This window comes from Lepisma saccharinum, chromosome 6 (assembly GCF_977018435.1).
Source record: "Lepisma saccharinum chromosome 6, izLepSacc3.1, whole genome shotgun sequence".
Lineage (NCBI taxonomy): Eukaryota > Metazoa > Arthropoda > Insecta > Zygentoma > Lepismatidae > Lepisma > Lepisma saccharinum.
Window position 1 is genome coordinate 20,380,766 of NC_139234.1, and position 18,048 is coordinate 20,398,813.

Below are 18,048 nucleotides of genomic sequence, written 5' to 3' on the forward strand. Positions count from 1 at the left end.
TTTTATACGTAATTCTTGTTGTTGGTCCTAATCTCCTCTAAATTGTGAAGCATGGTAGTAAACATGCTGCATTTTGAAAATTTAATAAATCCAAATTATACCTTATTTTATTTATTTAGTGATGGGAACTATTATCTTCAAAATACAGCATTGTAAAAAAACAGACTTCCAATACTTGAACACATTAAAAGCACATAAAAATGTCCGAGGGATTGTGCCAAACTCTAATCCTGCCTAAGGGGGCAAAATCTCTAGCTACGAGGCTGAGCAACCCAAGAATTGCCACTTTGAGCGTAATTCTTTACTCTCCCTAGCACATTTTGTAATGATAGCCTAGCTACGAATCCTCCTCCGTGGCAGTGCTGTCTAAGCCGCTGTGCTTTGGGCTCAGACTGCGGGACGGCATGGGTCGAGTCCGCCTGAGTTCAGTCTCTGGGTTCTCGGCCTGTGTATAGGACCGGTAGCAACCCACCATCGTGAGGAAATTGGGAAGCTACGAGTGAGTAGCGTACCCGGTCTGGGAACTCTTGTGTAACGGCTGAGGGTTCGACGAGCTGACCCCACGTCACCCCATTAGCCGGCTGAAGGTCTCCACACCTCTAGGTAGGATTGTGGGAGGGAGACACAGTCCGGAGATAGGCCAAGGCCATTGCAGGACTGTAGAGCCACGGGTTAGCCTGTCTATAATAATTTTGTATTTAGGTATAATATTTAGTTTTATTACACTGGCCGGTTATATTACAGGGCTGAAATGTTTTGTAAAGCATCCCCATATGGTGTTTCAAGCATTAGAATAACACTCAGTATTCGGGTGTAAGGGGTGACCTTCCACGTAGTACACCCTGGACTGCAGTTTGCAGACTAACGAGGCTCTGGCGTCTGGGCATACGGCCAGTATAATCTTCGTAGGACTGTGTGTGTCTTGTCTTGTGATTTGTCCTTATGTATGCCGAGTGCCTCTCTACAGCCTCAGCTTTTAACCGAAGTTACGACACATTACAGTTATGTTATTTTAGTTCTGGTAAGGGGTGTAGACCCCGTATAAAGTGACGGGTGCAAAATAGCCTAAGTGCTGACGCACCCAAAACTTTAAATTCAAATTCAAAACACTCATTATTCGGGTAGTGAGAAAATCAGCAGCTAGAATTGACGGATTCAGTTTCGCATCCTCTTGGATAAACTCTTCAATGACGACTATGCATGGCCGTCGAAAGTTTAGACGTCATCTCTAATGGAAGTCGTATCAAATTTCTTACCAGCTCTTTTGCTCCACTTCGTCAATGAGGCCATCCACTCTTCTTATGTTTTGATTGGAAAAGAACTGCACTCATCCTGGATGCAATTTATAAACCAGCATGTTTATCCTGGTATGGTTACATGTGTGACAGAATGTAATGAGGTAATAAGTGCAGAGGATGGTCTTACCTAACAAACAAATTTAAGCACATGCACACGGAGAACTAAATGCATCATACCGATCGATGCACCAGAACGCGTCGATTGGTGCACTAAAGTATGTTCTATGGCATCTGCGAAGAATCAGATTCACATTTGATGAATTTTTCTATGTCGTAAAAGAAACACCAAAGTGCATCACCTGATGCAAGCGAGGATTTCTTTCAGTCGAGATGCATTATAATATATCATTTGATGAGTTTTGATGCACCTTCCTGCATATTTTTCAATGATGCACTTACACGTTTCGTCTGAGCTACAGATTTTTTTTAGCTCAGATGAAATGTCCAAGTGGATCATCGAGAAAGATGCAGGAAGGTGCACCAAAACGCATGAAGGTGCATCAAAATGCATCAAATGCATCTCGACTGAAATAAATCCTCACTTGCATCGCATGATGCACTTTGGTGTTTCTTTTACGACATACAAAAGTGCACTAAAATGCATCAAATGAATCTGATTCTTCGCAGATGCCATAACACACACTTTAGTGCATCAATCGTCGCGTTTTGGTGCATCAATCGGTATGATGCATTTAGTTTTCTGTGTGCTTGCATCTGATAAGACTTTCTGTTAGTGTAAGCAAAGTAATTATGAAGTGCAATTAATAGCACAGCGCCTATTTTGCCATAATATGTGATCAGAAAATTTGTTTTAAGTGTGATCCGAATCACTGTGCAACGTCTCTTCCGAGGATCGAATCCGGAACACCTTGATTACAAGCGACAACGTTACTACTACGCTACCCGACTCGTAGTGACAGCTCGCATACTTCATGCACAGTAAGGCGAAGCGGGACTCCATCTACAGTTTAAAGTGGGATCCGAACTACTATGTGTCTCCACCGGGTATCGAACCTGGGACCCCTTGATTACAAGGCGACGACTCTACCACTGCGCCACCGGGGAGGCACACATGTTGAGTAGGGCAGCGACAGCACGCGCGCTGTCACCATCTTCAACGCACAACTCCCGTTAAATATTAATCTGTACGAAATAGGTTTCGCAACGTGAGTTCATAGGCGTAGCTACGGGGTGTGCCGGGTGTGCCTAGGCACACCCTAATGGGCTGCTTTATCAAAGAGAATTAAAGACAGATATTTCAATAAGAGAGAAAATAAGCGGCAGTTTGTAAGAAGTTGAAAATGTCATTACTTGGTACAAACGTGTGCATTATCGCTGATGAAACGGGTGTCTATAGATTTTCGATTTTTTGATGTCATTGGAGAAAGAAGATATTTACTGCATTCTACTCTGTACTGCAGCGCTTTTCTTCTATACCTGTCACAAGCTGCACGTGTGAGAGAGAGCTTTCTCCAAGCTTACCCAAGTTAATACTAAATTAACAGCAACTCAGAAGCAGGATAGATTGGAAGCCCTACTCTTGCTATTTGTGAAACAGGAAAGAGCTTAGTCTATTGATGTAAATGAAGTTATTGATGAGTTTAAGAACATTGTACCTTTTGACAGACGTCTCTCGTTATAGATGACGTGTATTTTGATGTATTTGTTTGTAACATTTATGAACATTTTGTGTGTGTGTGTAATTTCTATGCAATTTGATTTTTTCTACTACATATATTCAGAAATTTTCAATACTGTCATTTAGTGAATTTATATTCCTTTACAAACATCAGTGCAGTTAAAGAGCCAAGTGATTGTGTTGCAAAACATGCTATTAAAAAGGTACAAGACCTCATTTTTTTTTTCATTGTGCACACCCAAATATAAAGTTCTAGCTACGCCTATGCGTGAGTTTACAGCAGGGTTGTTAAAGGTCCGGGACCTTTTTTTGTTTTCCTCGCACAATTTAAATTCGGTCCAAGTTGAGTATTGTTTCATTTCAATTCAATACGGAACTTGGACTTTATTTAAACTGATCCAGAAAGAAAAATTCCTGGACCGTATTTAAATTCATCCGGAAAAAAAGGTCCCTGGACCGTATTTAAATTGATCCGGAAAATAGGTTCCTGGACCGAATTGAAATAAAAAGATTCTTTACGGTCCAGAACCCATTTACGATCGATTCTCTCTCCTCGACCGGAATTCATTTTATTTAAAATTCATGGACCTTAAACAACCCTGGTTTATTACAGCGGTAATGGCTTTCAAAAATTACTGCAAAGAGTTTCAAAACAAGGCCAACATCGTATTTGTAGGACTGTCCAATGCTAACGAAAAGTCGTTCCACAAAATTTATAAGAACTTTTTTGGGCCGATTAATAAAATCTCCAAATGAAGAATTGTGTTTAAAAATCTTTCTACCTGCACCGTATTTAAATTTCATCACGATCGGGTGAATTTCAAAGAGAGGAGTCGTTTGGAAAACACCAAGAAAAGAGCACGACAAAAAAATAATTGAAGGCGTACTTTAAAAATGGTTACCATAGCTTAATGCAGAATTGAATAAGCTAAATTTTGATGTAACTCGTTTTTGTGTAGGTCTACTTGTTAATTTTAAATTGGAGTCCAAACTAGAGTATCCATAATTTTTAATCCGACGGTATATAATATAGTGCATTCGTTTTGGCTCTGGGCAGAGGTCATAGGCGTGGGGGGAAAGGGAGGGGGGATTCCCCCCTAATCATGGACATCCGCAGATTTTTGCAGGGAGGGGCAAGCAGGATATTTTTTTTTCCGTAGGGGGGGGGGGTGGTAAACGAGGCAATTGCTCTCATTATAGTGTTTCTAAAAAAAAAAACCTGAGTTCGAAACCATCACGTTCCTGCATCACCATAATTATTGTAAATTACTGTGACTGAAATCAAATTATATATGTAAAATATGTACTTTTTAGTTGACATTCATTTTCCAGGGGGAGTTGGGGGCAAGGCCCACCCCATGGCGGAAACTTTATATAAATATTGGTAGTTGGGGGGGCAGAATAAATGCCTTGCCCCTCCCAGTCGCCGCCAATGTTTTTGCTTTCCATAATCAGAGGGTCTGCGTAACCCTATGGCCGAGATAGCGCGTGAACAACTTTGAACAACTCTCATGCAATATAAATATAATTGTCTACATGCTAAAGATATGTGCGTAAATAAGCGAGACGTTGCGGGACGAAAATGCCGGCATCTGTGGCATGTCAGGCGCTATCTCGCAGCAGCACGTTATGGGGTTGCTTGAGGAAATGTTGGATTAGATTACCGGCAAATTTACCGATATACCGGTAATCACTACCTACACCGGTATTTTGATCTCACCCCTCCACAAAACAAAGACGGCTGCAAAATCCTTCGCAAATGGAAGAATCCGTTCCAAGAATGAACCAACACCTTATGACCTTTGCGGCCTCACACGAAAGAGGAGGCATTCACCTCCCGCCAGATGTCCCCCGCAGCAGGACATGAACTCAGACCGCCCACAAACGCATCGCATCGCCAAAATCGTGAAGTCGACCTTGTCCCGGACAATAATTTCACTCTCCCATTACTTCCTATTAGCGGTACTTTTAGCTTTGAAAAAAAAAGAAGGAAAAAAACTGCTGCATCATTTCCAGACGCCAGCATGCAGGAAGCGTGAATTGTTTCTTCTAACCTATGCAACGAGGATGTGTATGGCTTCCAGATGTTGCGAGCAGAGAAGGGAGAGGTTTTTAAAAAACTCTTCCTGAAGACTGAACCTCTTCTCTCTCTCTCCTTGCATGCAGTAAGAACGTGTTCTACTTTTACCAAAAAACTACTCTTTTTTTTTTTTTTTTTTTTTTTTTGCAAATCATAAATTATATCAACACGAAAGCTGAGCTGTTATCATTCAGTCTTTAATCTCGAGCTTGCGTCGAAACTAGAGATCCTGGTTTCAAACTCCGGAAACGGGAAGGACGTCGATTTTTTTATGCCCTTCACCAACTCAAATTGCTAGAGGGAGGAATATATTTTCCTCATACTCTTCACGCTCACCCTAGCCCAGGAATCAACCCTTCGTAGAACGTTCGAGTTCCACAAGAGGTTCGTGTTTTGGGGTGAAAATCATGACACGCACCTGGAACCCCAACGTTTTAGCACTTAAGGTCTGATATGCACTCCTGAAAAGTGAGAAAAAACGAAACTTCAAACATTTATTCCTTAATCAACGATCAGAAGCAGGATAAATCCACATATAAATAACCAAAAAACCCTGAGAGTTGCCAGAAGTCATTTTCATATCACTTTTAACTTTATTATTATTATTTATTACTCCCTCTGTCCCATAATTATTGTCCGGTACACCTTTGGTTGTTGTCTCATAATAATTGCCCAATATTCAAACTGTGACATTGGTGTATACAGAAGAAGAACATGAAACAAGGGAATGAGTCATACAACTTTACTACTCAAGGATCAGTACAAATTGTGCTTTCCATCTGCCTCTTCGTCTGTCATTTCTGTACTACCATTTTGGCATACCGGATTAAAATTATGGGACAGAGGGAGTATCTCAATAGGGTTACAATTAAGCCATAGAACATTTCATTTAGAACAATATTAATACAAATAATGACTTGATGCCCTATGTGGTAAAAAATATACGAAAGGTACATCTAAGGAACATTAGATGAATTTACATGAGTATACAGTATAAAGTGTTCTATAGTAGCAATGAAATAAAGAAAGTTTGAGCGTTATACACATTTAGAAGAAAGGAAAATGTAAGGGTGTGTGGGTTTCGGAATGAGTGTGTATGAAATTAATGTTCGAAGCACATGGATGAAAATTTTAACATATGTGTGTGGTGGGAATGGTGGTGGTGTGGGGGGGGGGGGGAGCACTGAAAATAATGTTACTGGAGTTAGAATTTATAGGCATGTGAACGTAGAAGACGACAGAACTGCGCTTTGCTGGTACTGAGTTTGACCGTCGGGAGTGAATTCCAGGTTACCGCTGCTAGGTACGAGGACTTCTGGCCAAATCTGGTTATGTTAGGTTTGGGGATTACTTTTATTTTCCATTTTATAGCTACTATTGTTTCTCTTGTCCTTTAAATTCTGTGTAACCGTTAATTTCATCGTTATTAATTAGTACTTTTGACGGGTGTTAGGCGGTACACCAGAAACAGCTGAACCTCGCTCAGCAATAAAGGCAAGTCAACTCAACTTACCTCGTCCATCTCAGAGCTCCCCATGCTCAGCAAGGACCCGTCACTACAAGTGCTGTGAGATTTGGTCGGGATCTCCTGAAACGAGGAAAAATAAAATTACTTAGGCGTGTGTGTGTGCGTGCGCTGAGATACATAAATTAAATTCTGAAAAATAGAGGTTAAGTTCGGTGAGTCACAACAACCTACTCGGAATGGCTTTCCCAGGTCCTGTCTTCCCACTCTACCAAGTATGGATGTGGAAACCGACAAAAGTTCGATCGACCAATCAAAGCTTCTTGATTATTATGGGTACCTGTACAATATTCACGGCAAATTCTCTTCTCGTTTCGTTGTTTCTCTACTCCCTGTTCAAAGATGTTACTCCCCACTTGTATACTACAGTGAACGAATTTTTAAGTGAAATTTGTTATCATAAAGTTCACTGTCAATTCTAGAAAATAAGCAGGCATTATTCACGAAGTAAGGTTTTAATATAAGACGCTGATGAAGACTAAATTGGGGTAAAAAGGGTATGGTTGAAATTCCTGTGTGAGAGTTCTACAGTAACGTTCCCAGGCTATGCTTTCAAAAGTAAGAAAATACAGGAAAAGATGGATAAATATAAATGGCTCCTGAAAAGAAGACAACACCCCCCCCCCCCATGCCGCCACTTATGGTTCTATGACTTCTTACGAAATTCCTAGACACTTCATTCGCCACTTTCAAGTGGGGGGGGGGGGGGGTTATAAACTCCTTCTACGCCCTGGACCGGAATCAAATTCTGTCTCGAGATTGACTGATTTGGTTTCTTCCACTTTTGGCTAATCGCGAATACGAGGACGCGTGTGGAAGTGATGAAATTGATCACGAACAACACCCATGATGCTCGGGACCCTTGGCGTTGTGCTAACCACACAAGAGATCGATGCAGAATGGACAGATACGCAGATTCAAATTCCCATTTATCCTCTTCTTTCGGCAACATTCGGGAATAAGGGTATATTAAATAGGGTGCCCCTGTAGAAAGTATTTGCCCTTCTGCATCCGCACTATTTTTTCGGCTGCCCTTACTACCCACCAAAATAGAATGTGCACTGGGTCTCGGACGCCACTGGCCCCTTCACAAACTTCAACCCGGGCCTCCCAGATGACGTAGCGGTAGCGCCGCCGCCTTATAATCAAGGAGTCCTGGGTTCGATACCCGGTGGAGGCACGTGGTTCGGATCCCACTTTTTAAACTGTAGGGCCAGTCCAATTAGCCTTACTGTGCATAAAGTGGAATTAAACACCAACATAAGTAAATCCTCAGGTTAACAACAACTCTTAAAAATCGGAAGTTTCTGTAGGATTCCAAAGACCAGTTGGGGGGGGGGGGGGGTTAAAAGGGACCGTGATGTACAGTCATGAATTGAAGACTAAAATTGGTAAACGCTGGAAGTGCCACAATAATTCAAACACTGTTTACCACGTTAAACTGTGAACTGTGACATGCTTTATAATGTGGTAAACGTGAAAAGTGGCTGGTAGCCCTCTAGGTAGTTCAAAGGGTGTGTAAAGAGGTCACTAGTGTGAACGTTACGGGCTGATGTGCGGATCGATGCGATTTCCCAAGACTTTCGCTTTTCGCACTTACAACGTTTACCACTTTTAGTCCTCAATTCTGGGTTGTAACATTTACATTGAAGTGTTCGTGACTATACATTGCAAAACGCTCATTCGACTCTTATGACTAAAGAGTGGGTTTCGGATTTTCAAGGTCACAAAACCTTGAATTATTCAATATTGGAGTATTTTTTTTTTCCTGAGGAAGTGAAACAAGGATAAAAAAAAAAAGGAGGGCTATCCTTAGTGCAAAAGAACGGTCAAGAAGAACACTTTCTAAGCCAATTGAAACAACGCCAACAAGTAGGCGACATAAAAATTACTTTAACGACCAAAGTTTCACCTGAACGTAATTGGCATCCGGCAAGACTACACGGCATAAAATTGTTAAGAATCCGAAGGAGTATGGCCAATCATTGTTCAATTTCAGCCTCTGCAATCAGTGCTGCCAACCTGGATTATTAAAAAATTGCCAGATTGAGCCTAAAGCGGAAAGTTAAATCTATTCTGAGGAGCTACGATGACAAAGGTGCAACAACCTGTATCGGGATCACAAATGATTCTTGGCTACGAATTCTGAAAAGTAATATAGAGGAACTTTAATACTGAACGAGCTAACCAACAGCAAACTGATACTGATTATCTGGAGTTTTATTTAAATCCGTTTGGCAGTTACCTTGTGCAAAGTGTAGGTATCCAAAGGCATGGATATTATTGTAGTAATTTCTTGTGTTTTACGAGTAATATGCGATTCTCCGATGTTGATCTGGCCACACTGAAATAAAATTAGATACCTAAGCATATTTTATTTTGTTGAGCTTTAAAAAAAAATCCTTGGAAGTAGTGAGTGTATTTACATTTTCGTCACCTCGAGTTTTGTCGCGACGATGAGGATAGGTGGTTAATTGATAAACTATCTGAAGGATTCAACAACAGAATGAAACATCTAGCCTTATCCAGGATTCGAACCACGGAAAATTGCAACGGAGTTTTCCAAGTGAAAAAATACGATACAAGAAGAAATTTTGCAATCTTGTCCAAAGAGCACTTCATGTTCTTGTGTCGAGTCTCGAGATATGACATTCAATCGCGTTAAATAACACACATAAGCTACTTGTCATAAGCCACGTCCAGGGTACACTCGTGACTGTTACAGATAGTTGTTCAATTATATCATGAAATGTATTACTTGAACGCTACAAAACATGAATAATTCAGCATTCGGACAAATTATGCATGGACCTATCGTGTAGCCCAGTGGTTCCCAAAAGTATGCGCCGCGGCGCCCTGGGCCGGCGCGGAATGTTCTAATATTTTCACTAAAATGGCACTTACTTGTTAGCCTAAGCAAGGTTTTAGTACTTCTTACACATAAAATGTTCCTGGATTTGAAACATGTGTTTATTATTTAACTTAATGCAAGCAACCTAACCACACTAACTGAGCATTGCAAATGTTAGATAGCCTTACATTCTGACTTGGGCACCGTGGAAGGATCTTGAAACACTAAGTGCGCCGTGAAACGAAAAGTTTTGGAAACCACTGGTGTAGGCTAATGGTTGGCTGTCGTCTCTGGTGCAAGCGGTCCCGGGTACGATTCCCGGTGAAAGACCCCAAAATTTCAGTGTTGGCCCAGCATCGTGAGGACTTTGAAACATTTGTAGCGGACTCCGATCTCGACAGCACGAAAACAGGAGCAATGGGACTATGTGCTGACAACGTGTTGATCTTTGATGATCGCAACAGTAACGTTGACATGCATATGCATCATATTGTAGTTTACTAAAGCCTCACACAGCTAAATCTCGGTCTCGTCCCGATTTCGAGTCTCGTCTCGTCGCAGTAGTACCAGATCTGGCTCGGAAAGAGCCAGTATGGCAACATCGTCCGCGTAATGAATACCACCATAAAGACACTTTCCCTCAATAGAAGAACGTCTGGACAGGCCCCTATCATCATTACTCTCGGAAGTAAGTCAGGAAGCATCTTGTTTTAAGAGATCACGATTCGGATCTCCCTGCGTTCACGGGAGGCAGCCGCTGGCCTGCTTCCTCCTTCCGCCTTTTCTTCGTTTGTTAACAATTAGACGCTGCTTTCTGTAATTGCAGTCCCACCGAGGGTTTTTCTCACATAAACAAACGGGCGTCGGACGGTGTGTGTGTCTGTGTGTGTATGCTTGCAGCGCGTGTGTTAACGACAATGGACGAAAGCGGCAAACCGAGGAAGCGACTCTCCGTAATGGCTGTTGTAAATCTCACGCTCTATGTTCTCCGAGTACGAACAAATAAAACCTTTTCAAATCTTTACAACATAATATCCCTCTTGTTCTGCAAAGTTTACCCCTGATTGTAAAACAAGTAACTTTAAGCACATTTTCAACCTTTTGTTTGGAAAAAAAATAGTTTCTGATAACCAAATATTTGTTTAAATAACTGACAAACGAGGGGCTTCCCGATGGCGCAGTGGTAAAGTCGTCGTCTTGAAATCAAGGGGTCCCGAGTTCGATACCCAGTGGAGGCACAGTGGTTCGGATCGAACTTTAAACTGTAGGTCCAGTCCCGATTAGCCTTTCTGTGCACAAAGTGGACTTAAAACAAAAACGAAAAAGAAATTATTGTTACCATAACCAAATTCTTTTAGTAATCGTGCAGTTACCAAATAATTTGGTCAAGTTATCAAATTTAGTAAAAGCTACCAATTTTTGTTTATGATTACCAAAAAAACTTAACTAAAGGTGTTTTGTTACTTCAAATAAATCAGTTAGGTGTATTTCTGTTTACTATGGAAATTTAGACGATAAAAAAAATTGTTCATCAGAATCAAATTATTTTAGTAATTGTGCACAGGGCCGGATTAAGGTGGGTGCTATTGATGCTGCAGCATTAGGCCTATTCCTGAAACAGGCCCAGATGAACAGACGAGAATTTTCCGAAAGCTGAACAGTTTTCTTTCGCTATATTAACCTGAAAATAAATCTTAGAATGAAATTTGGAGCCCACTTTCGGACGCCTAGACACTGGGTTACTTATTATACAGTTACTATTATTCTTTGCGGTGTGACGTAACTATAACGTCGTTGTGTTTATTGTTGACCGAAGATTTCAAGTAAATGCTATCAATTTTACGTTAAACAGTTTACTTAGCAGCAGCATCAGGCCCAATTTGGTCAAATTTACCAAATTTAGTTAAATCTACCATTCTATCTTGTTTACGATCACCAAGAAACCTTACCAAACGTGTTTTGTGAATTCAAATAAATGTGTTATTTCTGTGTACTGTTCGAAAATTGTTTCTACGCTGCTGAAGAGTTATTATGCTGTTTCGTGACTGGAAATGCTTCTTTTTAGAAAGAGTCCTCTGGAAATTCGAATCTCGGAAAAGAGTGAGAGAGAGGACCGAAGAACGAGGAAGCTGGGGCTGAGTGGTTCCTCGGAGGCAATCGACTCGAAACTAGGCATGGAATGTGGCTCACTTCACACGCATTCAGAAGGTCACACTCAAAGAAGCTGCTAACACTGATTGGATGCCACGGAATTGAGGATAATCTTCCAGAACACTCCAGCTGATACTCGGACGTGAATCGCAGCTGTAATCAAATCGACCGACTTTCTGCTATGTAATCAACATTCGTAAGCCAAAATCTCGTACCATTTAAAAGTTGCATTTTCAGACAAAATCAAACTATACCCACAAGATTCTGATACCCTCTCCGACAGCGCAGTGGTAACGTCGGCACCTTAAAATCAAAGGTCCCGGGTTCGATGTCCTGTGGAGGCACATAGCGGTTCGGATGACACTTTAAAGTTTAAACTGTAGATAAAGTCCCGATTGGCCTATCTACGAACTTAAACTTTGAACAAGATTGTGGAAGAGGAAAGAGAAATCATAAAACTCAAATCAATGTCAAGCTCAAAGATATTAAAAACACACGGCAAAGATAGCTATGTGTCTTCCCCATGGTAAGGAATCTTCCTTGATTGGCCCGAGGATCGAGACAACTTTATTCTACCCGCCTGTAAAGGAGACAAATGTTCACTGACAACTTGCAATTCTCATCACTCGGACTGATTGATTGATTTGGTTTATTTCTCATCGCTTTTCTACCACTTTTGGCTAATCGTGAAGATGGTAATGAGTGATGATATTGATGAACGGACACTCATAAACAACACTGATGCCCAGCCGGGATTCGAACCCGGGACCCTTGGCGTCGTACGCGATGTGATAACCACTCCGCCACGGAGGCCGGCTACGTTGCTCTGAGAATAGAGTGGAAAGTCCCTATGCTCCTTAAAATAACATCCTGGATACTGCTTGTTGTGTGGACTGACACGTTGCCAGCAATAGACAATTTTTGCTTGGGATATCGTAGTGAGAATATTTCGGTTGTTGAAGTAGGGAGGAAATTATGAAGCAATTAGTACGATTAAAAACAAAGTGTGTGACTCTTGCTTTAGGTATTATTTTTTCACACTGGACTAATCGCGACAATAATGATGAATGAATGATGATCAGATGAAACTGATGAAGAGAGAGCTAGAAATACTCACGCCCAAACCTGGATTCGAACTAGGAACATTCGGTAGCGAGTCGTGAGTCGACGGCTCAACTCGATCGGTCAATGTGCTACTTTATATGCAGCGTGACTAAAAATAATCTTTACATTTTCACAACATTCTTGAATTGCAATATACTGTAGCAACACGTATATATATACTAGCTGATTGCCCGACGTTGCCCGGGTATTTATTTATCCCAATCTTCTATTAGACAGGAAAATGATAAATTTTTACTATAGTGTAAAATGTAAGTAATTTTATTTCATCCTGAATATCACCAATTAGCTTAGCGACTCCGAAAACTATTGATTCTACACTAATATCGGTCGTTTTCGCAACACAAAATCATATCAGTCTGAATGTTAGACAACCCGAGAAACACCATCGTTGTGCGGGATGGACAGAGTCACGGCTGATTTTTGTGCGGAATTTAATATTGGTCGTTTTCGATTATTTTTACATGTCACCCCCTTCCCACTTCCGCCCCTAGGGGTGTCAGGGGTGTCTTAACCCCACAGTGTTTCTTTCGAGATTGCAAGTGATACGTGTTGAACTTGCTCCAGGCGTTCGAGAGTTATGCCGGAACAAACATATACACACACACATACATCCATTTTCATATGTATAGAAGATAAATATACATATACAAAGGAAAACTCTAAATGTTCCATGTCATGGTCACCGATGTTGAATGGATTGGAAAGATGTTCCAAACTTCCTTTGCATCGCGATGACGGAATTCTGTCTTGTAGATCTCCATCAAACAAAATGCATTTTCTACCTTCGTTTCAATTTTTACTGAAATTAAATTAAACTGAGAGTTTTCCTTTTTATTCATGTATAGTGCGAAGAGTTATAGCGCTGTGAACGTGTAAGGATCTTTTGAATCACGCTGTATATTGAGGAATTTCCACACTTACTTGAGACTTCATATGATCGTGCACATCACATAGATTAAATTACTTCCTCAACAAGTTTCCTCCACAGAAAAAAAGAACGAACTAACCACATTTGCAACTTTCTCTTTAATTTGGAGATGTTCAATAAATAATGTTCCCATTCTGAACGAAATAAATAACAGTAAACAAGCCTGAATGCTATTACGATGTCGATTCCTTACAAACAAGTTACGAAATTCTCTATATGCGATTCTCTCCGCCTCTTCGTTATATGACCATGGGACCACATTTTGAAGTTGTTCCCGGCGAGAGACAGAAACGCTTCCAAACGTAAGAACGGATCTCTCTTCTCTCCGCATGATGATTCTCACGAAATACTTTTACCCGTTAATGGCGCCTAATTGCTCACAGAGTCCCCCACTCAGCAGCTGATGCCTGGTTTCTCCCTCCCTATTTTGCAGAAACAGCAGGTAAACTTCCGCTTGTAGGTCAAACTTTCACGCACATAGATTAAACATTATATTATCAATTATTTCCAGACAAAACACCTAATGAGCTGAAACTATAATTGTCAGTAAGCCTGGTGGTGTGTGGTCTAGGAATTATAGCGTATCAATACGATAAATGAAGGATGTTGGGTTCGAACTACATCCATGGCAATGGTGCTTCTTACTGAATACTCTCTCGCCTGTAACATGACCAATATTTACTTCTTTATTATCTAAGTAAGGCGTACAAGTCACACGTTACTGCGGAGTATTTTGTTAGCGCAACACATTTGTAGTAAAATCACAGGTATATTGTAAGTTCGATCCCCACTGCCGGCTTAAATAAATTGTCCAATTAAAGACGAGAGGAGAGGTGCTCACTCGAAAAATGGCCAATTAATAAATTGCTCGTGAATGTTAAGTTAGACGTTGCTACGTAAACTGGTGCAAGACCATTTTTATATATAAACTCGATAACATTCCTTGGGTAAACCACTTATTTATTGGTAGTGTTTTCTAGTTTTTTATAGAATATTTTACATTCTTTGTTTACAACTACGACAATATTATTCAATAGAATAAATACCAAAGGCACGTACACTCATGGACACTTCTGGGTTGTAACGACCGCATTGAAAGTTAATGGGATTGTTACAATCCAGAAGTGTCCGTTACTGTACATACAAGTACGTCATCAAAATCCTAATAACGCCAATACGTATATGATCTTAAAACAGCCACCTCGGTGGCAAGCGCGTTGCGCGGTCGACTATATTCCATGTTCGAGTCCTGGCTTGGTCAGAAAATGTCCCTTCATCAATTTCATGTAATCACTGTTTCATCTTCATAATCGTCATTAGCAAAAGTGACAGAGAATCGACGTAAAATAAGATTTTATATATATATAAGAGTATACAAACGCAAATGTTAAGCATACATTAAATATAGTGTAGAGTAAAGCTATCACCTCCTTAATTTAATTATATTCACATATATAATTAAATAGTTTGTACGAAGAGCGGTGTTTCGCGGACAATCTGAAATAACAAGCTACAAGAGCGACGTTCCTCAAAAAACGAACGAACAAGGGGGAGGTCATCCGGAAGGGGAGAAGGGGTGGGCTATGTCACACAGGAATTTTGTTGCCCGACTGAAACCAAATATCTCACACATAATTTCAATATCAACATACTCCACTAATTGTTTAATATTACAAATGTAAGTAATGTGACAACTTTGCGAATGCCGTGGGTTGGCCATCGCTCATACGCATGCACATATACCTAAGCTATTCACGCATACCTGTGCATATGTCATTCTGAAATTTGAGTTTTATGCTTTGAGATAAATCCACATAACTGTCAAATTTTAGAGTTGTGTTGTCCTCCGTGGCGGAGTGGTTAGTACAGCGCGAGTCCCGGGTTCGAATCCCGGCCTGGTCATGGGTGTTCCTTGTGAGTGACCCTTCATCAATTTCATCATATCATTCATCTTCGCGATTAGCCACAAGTGGCATAAATGCGAATAAAATCAAGCAATCAATCAATCGCAATGTGCCACAATCTCCTGGTTTAGAAATTTGTTCTATGCTCATTCATATTTAGAGGATTCGCAAACTCTTTTTCGATGTACACTCATATTTAGAGAGATAGTATCCGCATATTACAAATACATACACAGGAGCTAAAATGTAATAATATGGTGTGTAATGGTAGGAAAATAATAATGCACCAACTGTGAAAAATGGTGATATGTGGTATTTCTATTACAAAGATAAACCATTCCAATTTAACGAACGAAGTGCCAGGAGATATTGCCCAGTGCTCGGAATGTGCTGTTTTCTGGACTTTTTTCTTCTCATTAAGCTTTCGATTGTGGGATGTGTGCAACGGATGTTGTTCGACTGACAATGGAAGGTGAGGGCTTCCGGGTCATGAGAGAGTAACACTAATTCGTCCCGGGTTCAAGTTCGTGATTTGGGTCTCCCGAATGGCGCAGTGGTAGCGTCGTCGCCTTGTAATCAAGGGGTCCCGGGTTCGATACCCGGTGGAGGCACAAGTGGTTCGGATCCCACTTTAAACTGTAGGTCCAGTCCCAATTAGCCTTACTGTGCATAAAGTGGACTTAAAACAATAAATCAATCAATCAAATCAATCAATCAAGTTCGTGATTTCTCTTTAATAGTGGCATTCTGTTAGAGTATCATCTTTTTTGACGCACTCGCGATTTTCCATGGAGGAATGGCAAGGTCAGAAATAAGGTCTTGAAAATCACGGATGGCCCAGAATGAGCTACACAAAGAAGCCTTTTGGGAGCTTAAATAGTGGTTCTGTGTTGAAGGGTCTCTGGTTCGACTTCCGTTGCGTCAGTGGTTCCGATCCCAATGAGCCCATCTGAGCATAGAGTTACGGTTAAACTTTGCCGTACTAGGAAAGGACCCTATTTTCCAAATCTTTGCATGGATTTTTTTAAGGGCTCAGCCGATGCCGCTTTGAACCGATGCCGATACTCTTACCGATTCCTTATCACTTTCGCCACATCATCGCGCATCCTCATCTTCGTAATTAGCGAAAAGTGGCACCAAAGCGAAGTTCAATAAAAACAAATCAATCAATTAATGAATCTAAATTTTGGAACAGTAAAACTAGGAGAAAATAGGCAACTATAAGGAAAAAATCTGATCCTTATTGATTACAGCGACAATTCTGGGTTCCTGACAACAGTTCGTTTGGAAACTATACTTGCAGCTACTGCTAAAACTCGACGTGAAGAACCTCGCCGACGTCCCAATGCATCCCGAAAGACTCGATTCGCGCAGACTTCACAGACAGCACATCTGTCGTGCGTCATTCATCCTTTTTTTTCTGCGACTTCTTGCTCTACCAGGGAACTTTCCACTCTTTCTTTCAATCCCTCTTCTTTCTCTTTCCCACAGGTTTTCTTTCTTTCCAGTAAAGTACAATCGTTAATGAAATCACCGTTCCAGTTTCTTTTCAATATCTCCTTCCGCAAAACATGGCTGGGACACACGCGTGAAGCGCAGAGATCTGAGCCGTGACCCAGAAAGATGGTTCATTGCAGACTGAAGATCTTCGCTCCTGGCACAAGCTCGACAAAACGATGGTCAGCAATTTTCCACGGACGCGTCGGATCTTATCCCACAACAATGGAAGCTGCGTGACGTTCGACAGAGTGGAAGGTTCTGTTGCATTCTCATGATGCACCAAGGGAATTGTTGGGCACAGAGAAGGAAAGACAGTTGAATGAAATTCAAAAGATTCTAACGTGTCTTAAAATTGTTCCAACTAACAGAATGTGCGACGCGCTGACTGGAAATGTTTCTTCTTGAAACTTTTCACAGATAATAAATAGCGTGTCCAGGCAAGGTTGGGCGCAGGATTTTTTTTCTAAGTTCCTTAAGAGCCATTCCCAGAACATCACTTTGGTCATAAAAAAGTGTTTTTAAATTACATGGCTAAAGCTTTAGTAACACAGATATGTGTAATTTTTAACCTGACCAACTCAGATTTTCATGCAATTTAGCGAGTTGAAAGTATGCATGGAACTTAGTAACTATGATTTTTTTAGTTTCGTTTGTCTTGTAATTGTCAAATTATTCAAGGTCAAAGTTAGCATAAATTGCCCTTTTTGAGCCCGCTTATCTGTACTAAATGTGATATCTAAAGATACGTTGGAAAAACCTTCGCCGCTTCATTTCTCGTGAAATTCTAGCCTGATTTGATATATATTTGAAATGTTTGTGTTGAATTCAATATGGGGTTAACAATATGCTGAACCTGCGCTTGACACACACACAGCTAGGGATCTCCCTGTGCCTAACATATTTCTTTCATGAAAAGGATAACTCCTTTACATTTTGTAGGGGGTGTTAAGGGACTTTTGACTCTTCATAGTTCATGTAATGGGGCTTTTATCAGTCACATAGTTACACATATTATTTTGTATCTTCTGATCCCATTGCAGTCCCATA

The 18,048-nt window shown here is 40.8% G+C and overlaps 1 protein-coding gene across 6 annotated transcripts in view; it reads right to left on the reverse strand.

Annotated features, from left to right (window-relative positions):
* Positions 1-18,048, reverse strand: part of LOC145988615 (uncharacterized) — a 627,408-nt gene that overhangs the window by 33,069 nt on the left and 576,291 nt on the right. For all 6 annotated transcript variants that reach the window (XM_083123631.1, XM_083123628.1, XM_083123627.1 and 3 more), the window contains one exon: positions 6,531-6,605. In XM_083123631.1, coding sequence (XP_082979757.1) covers positions 6,531-6,605 — 75 coding nt within the window. The remainder of the gene's footprint in view (positions 1-6,530; positions 6,606-18,048) is intronic.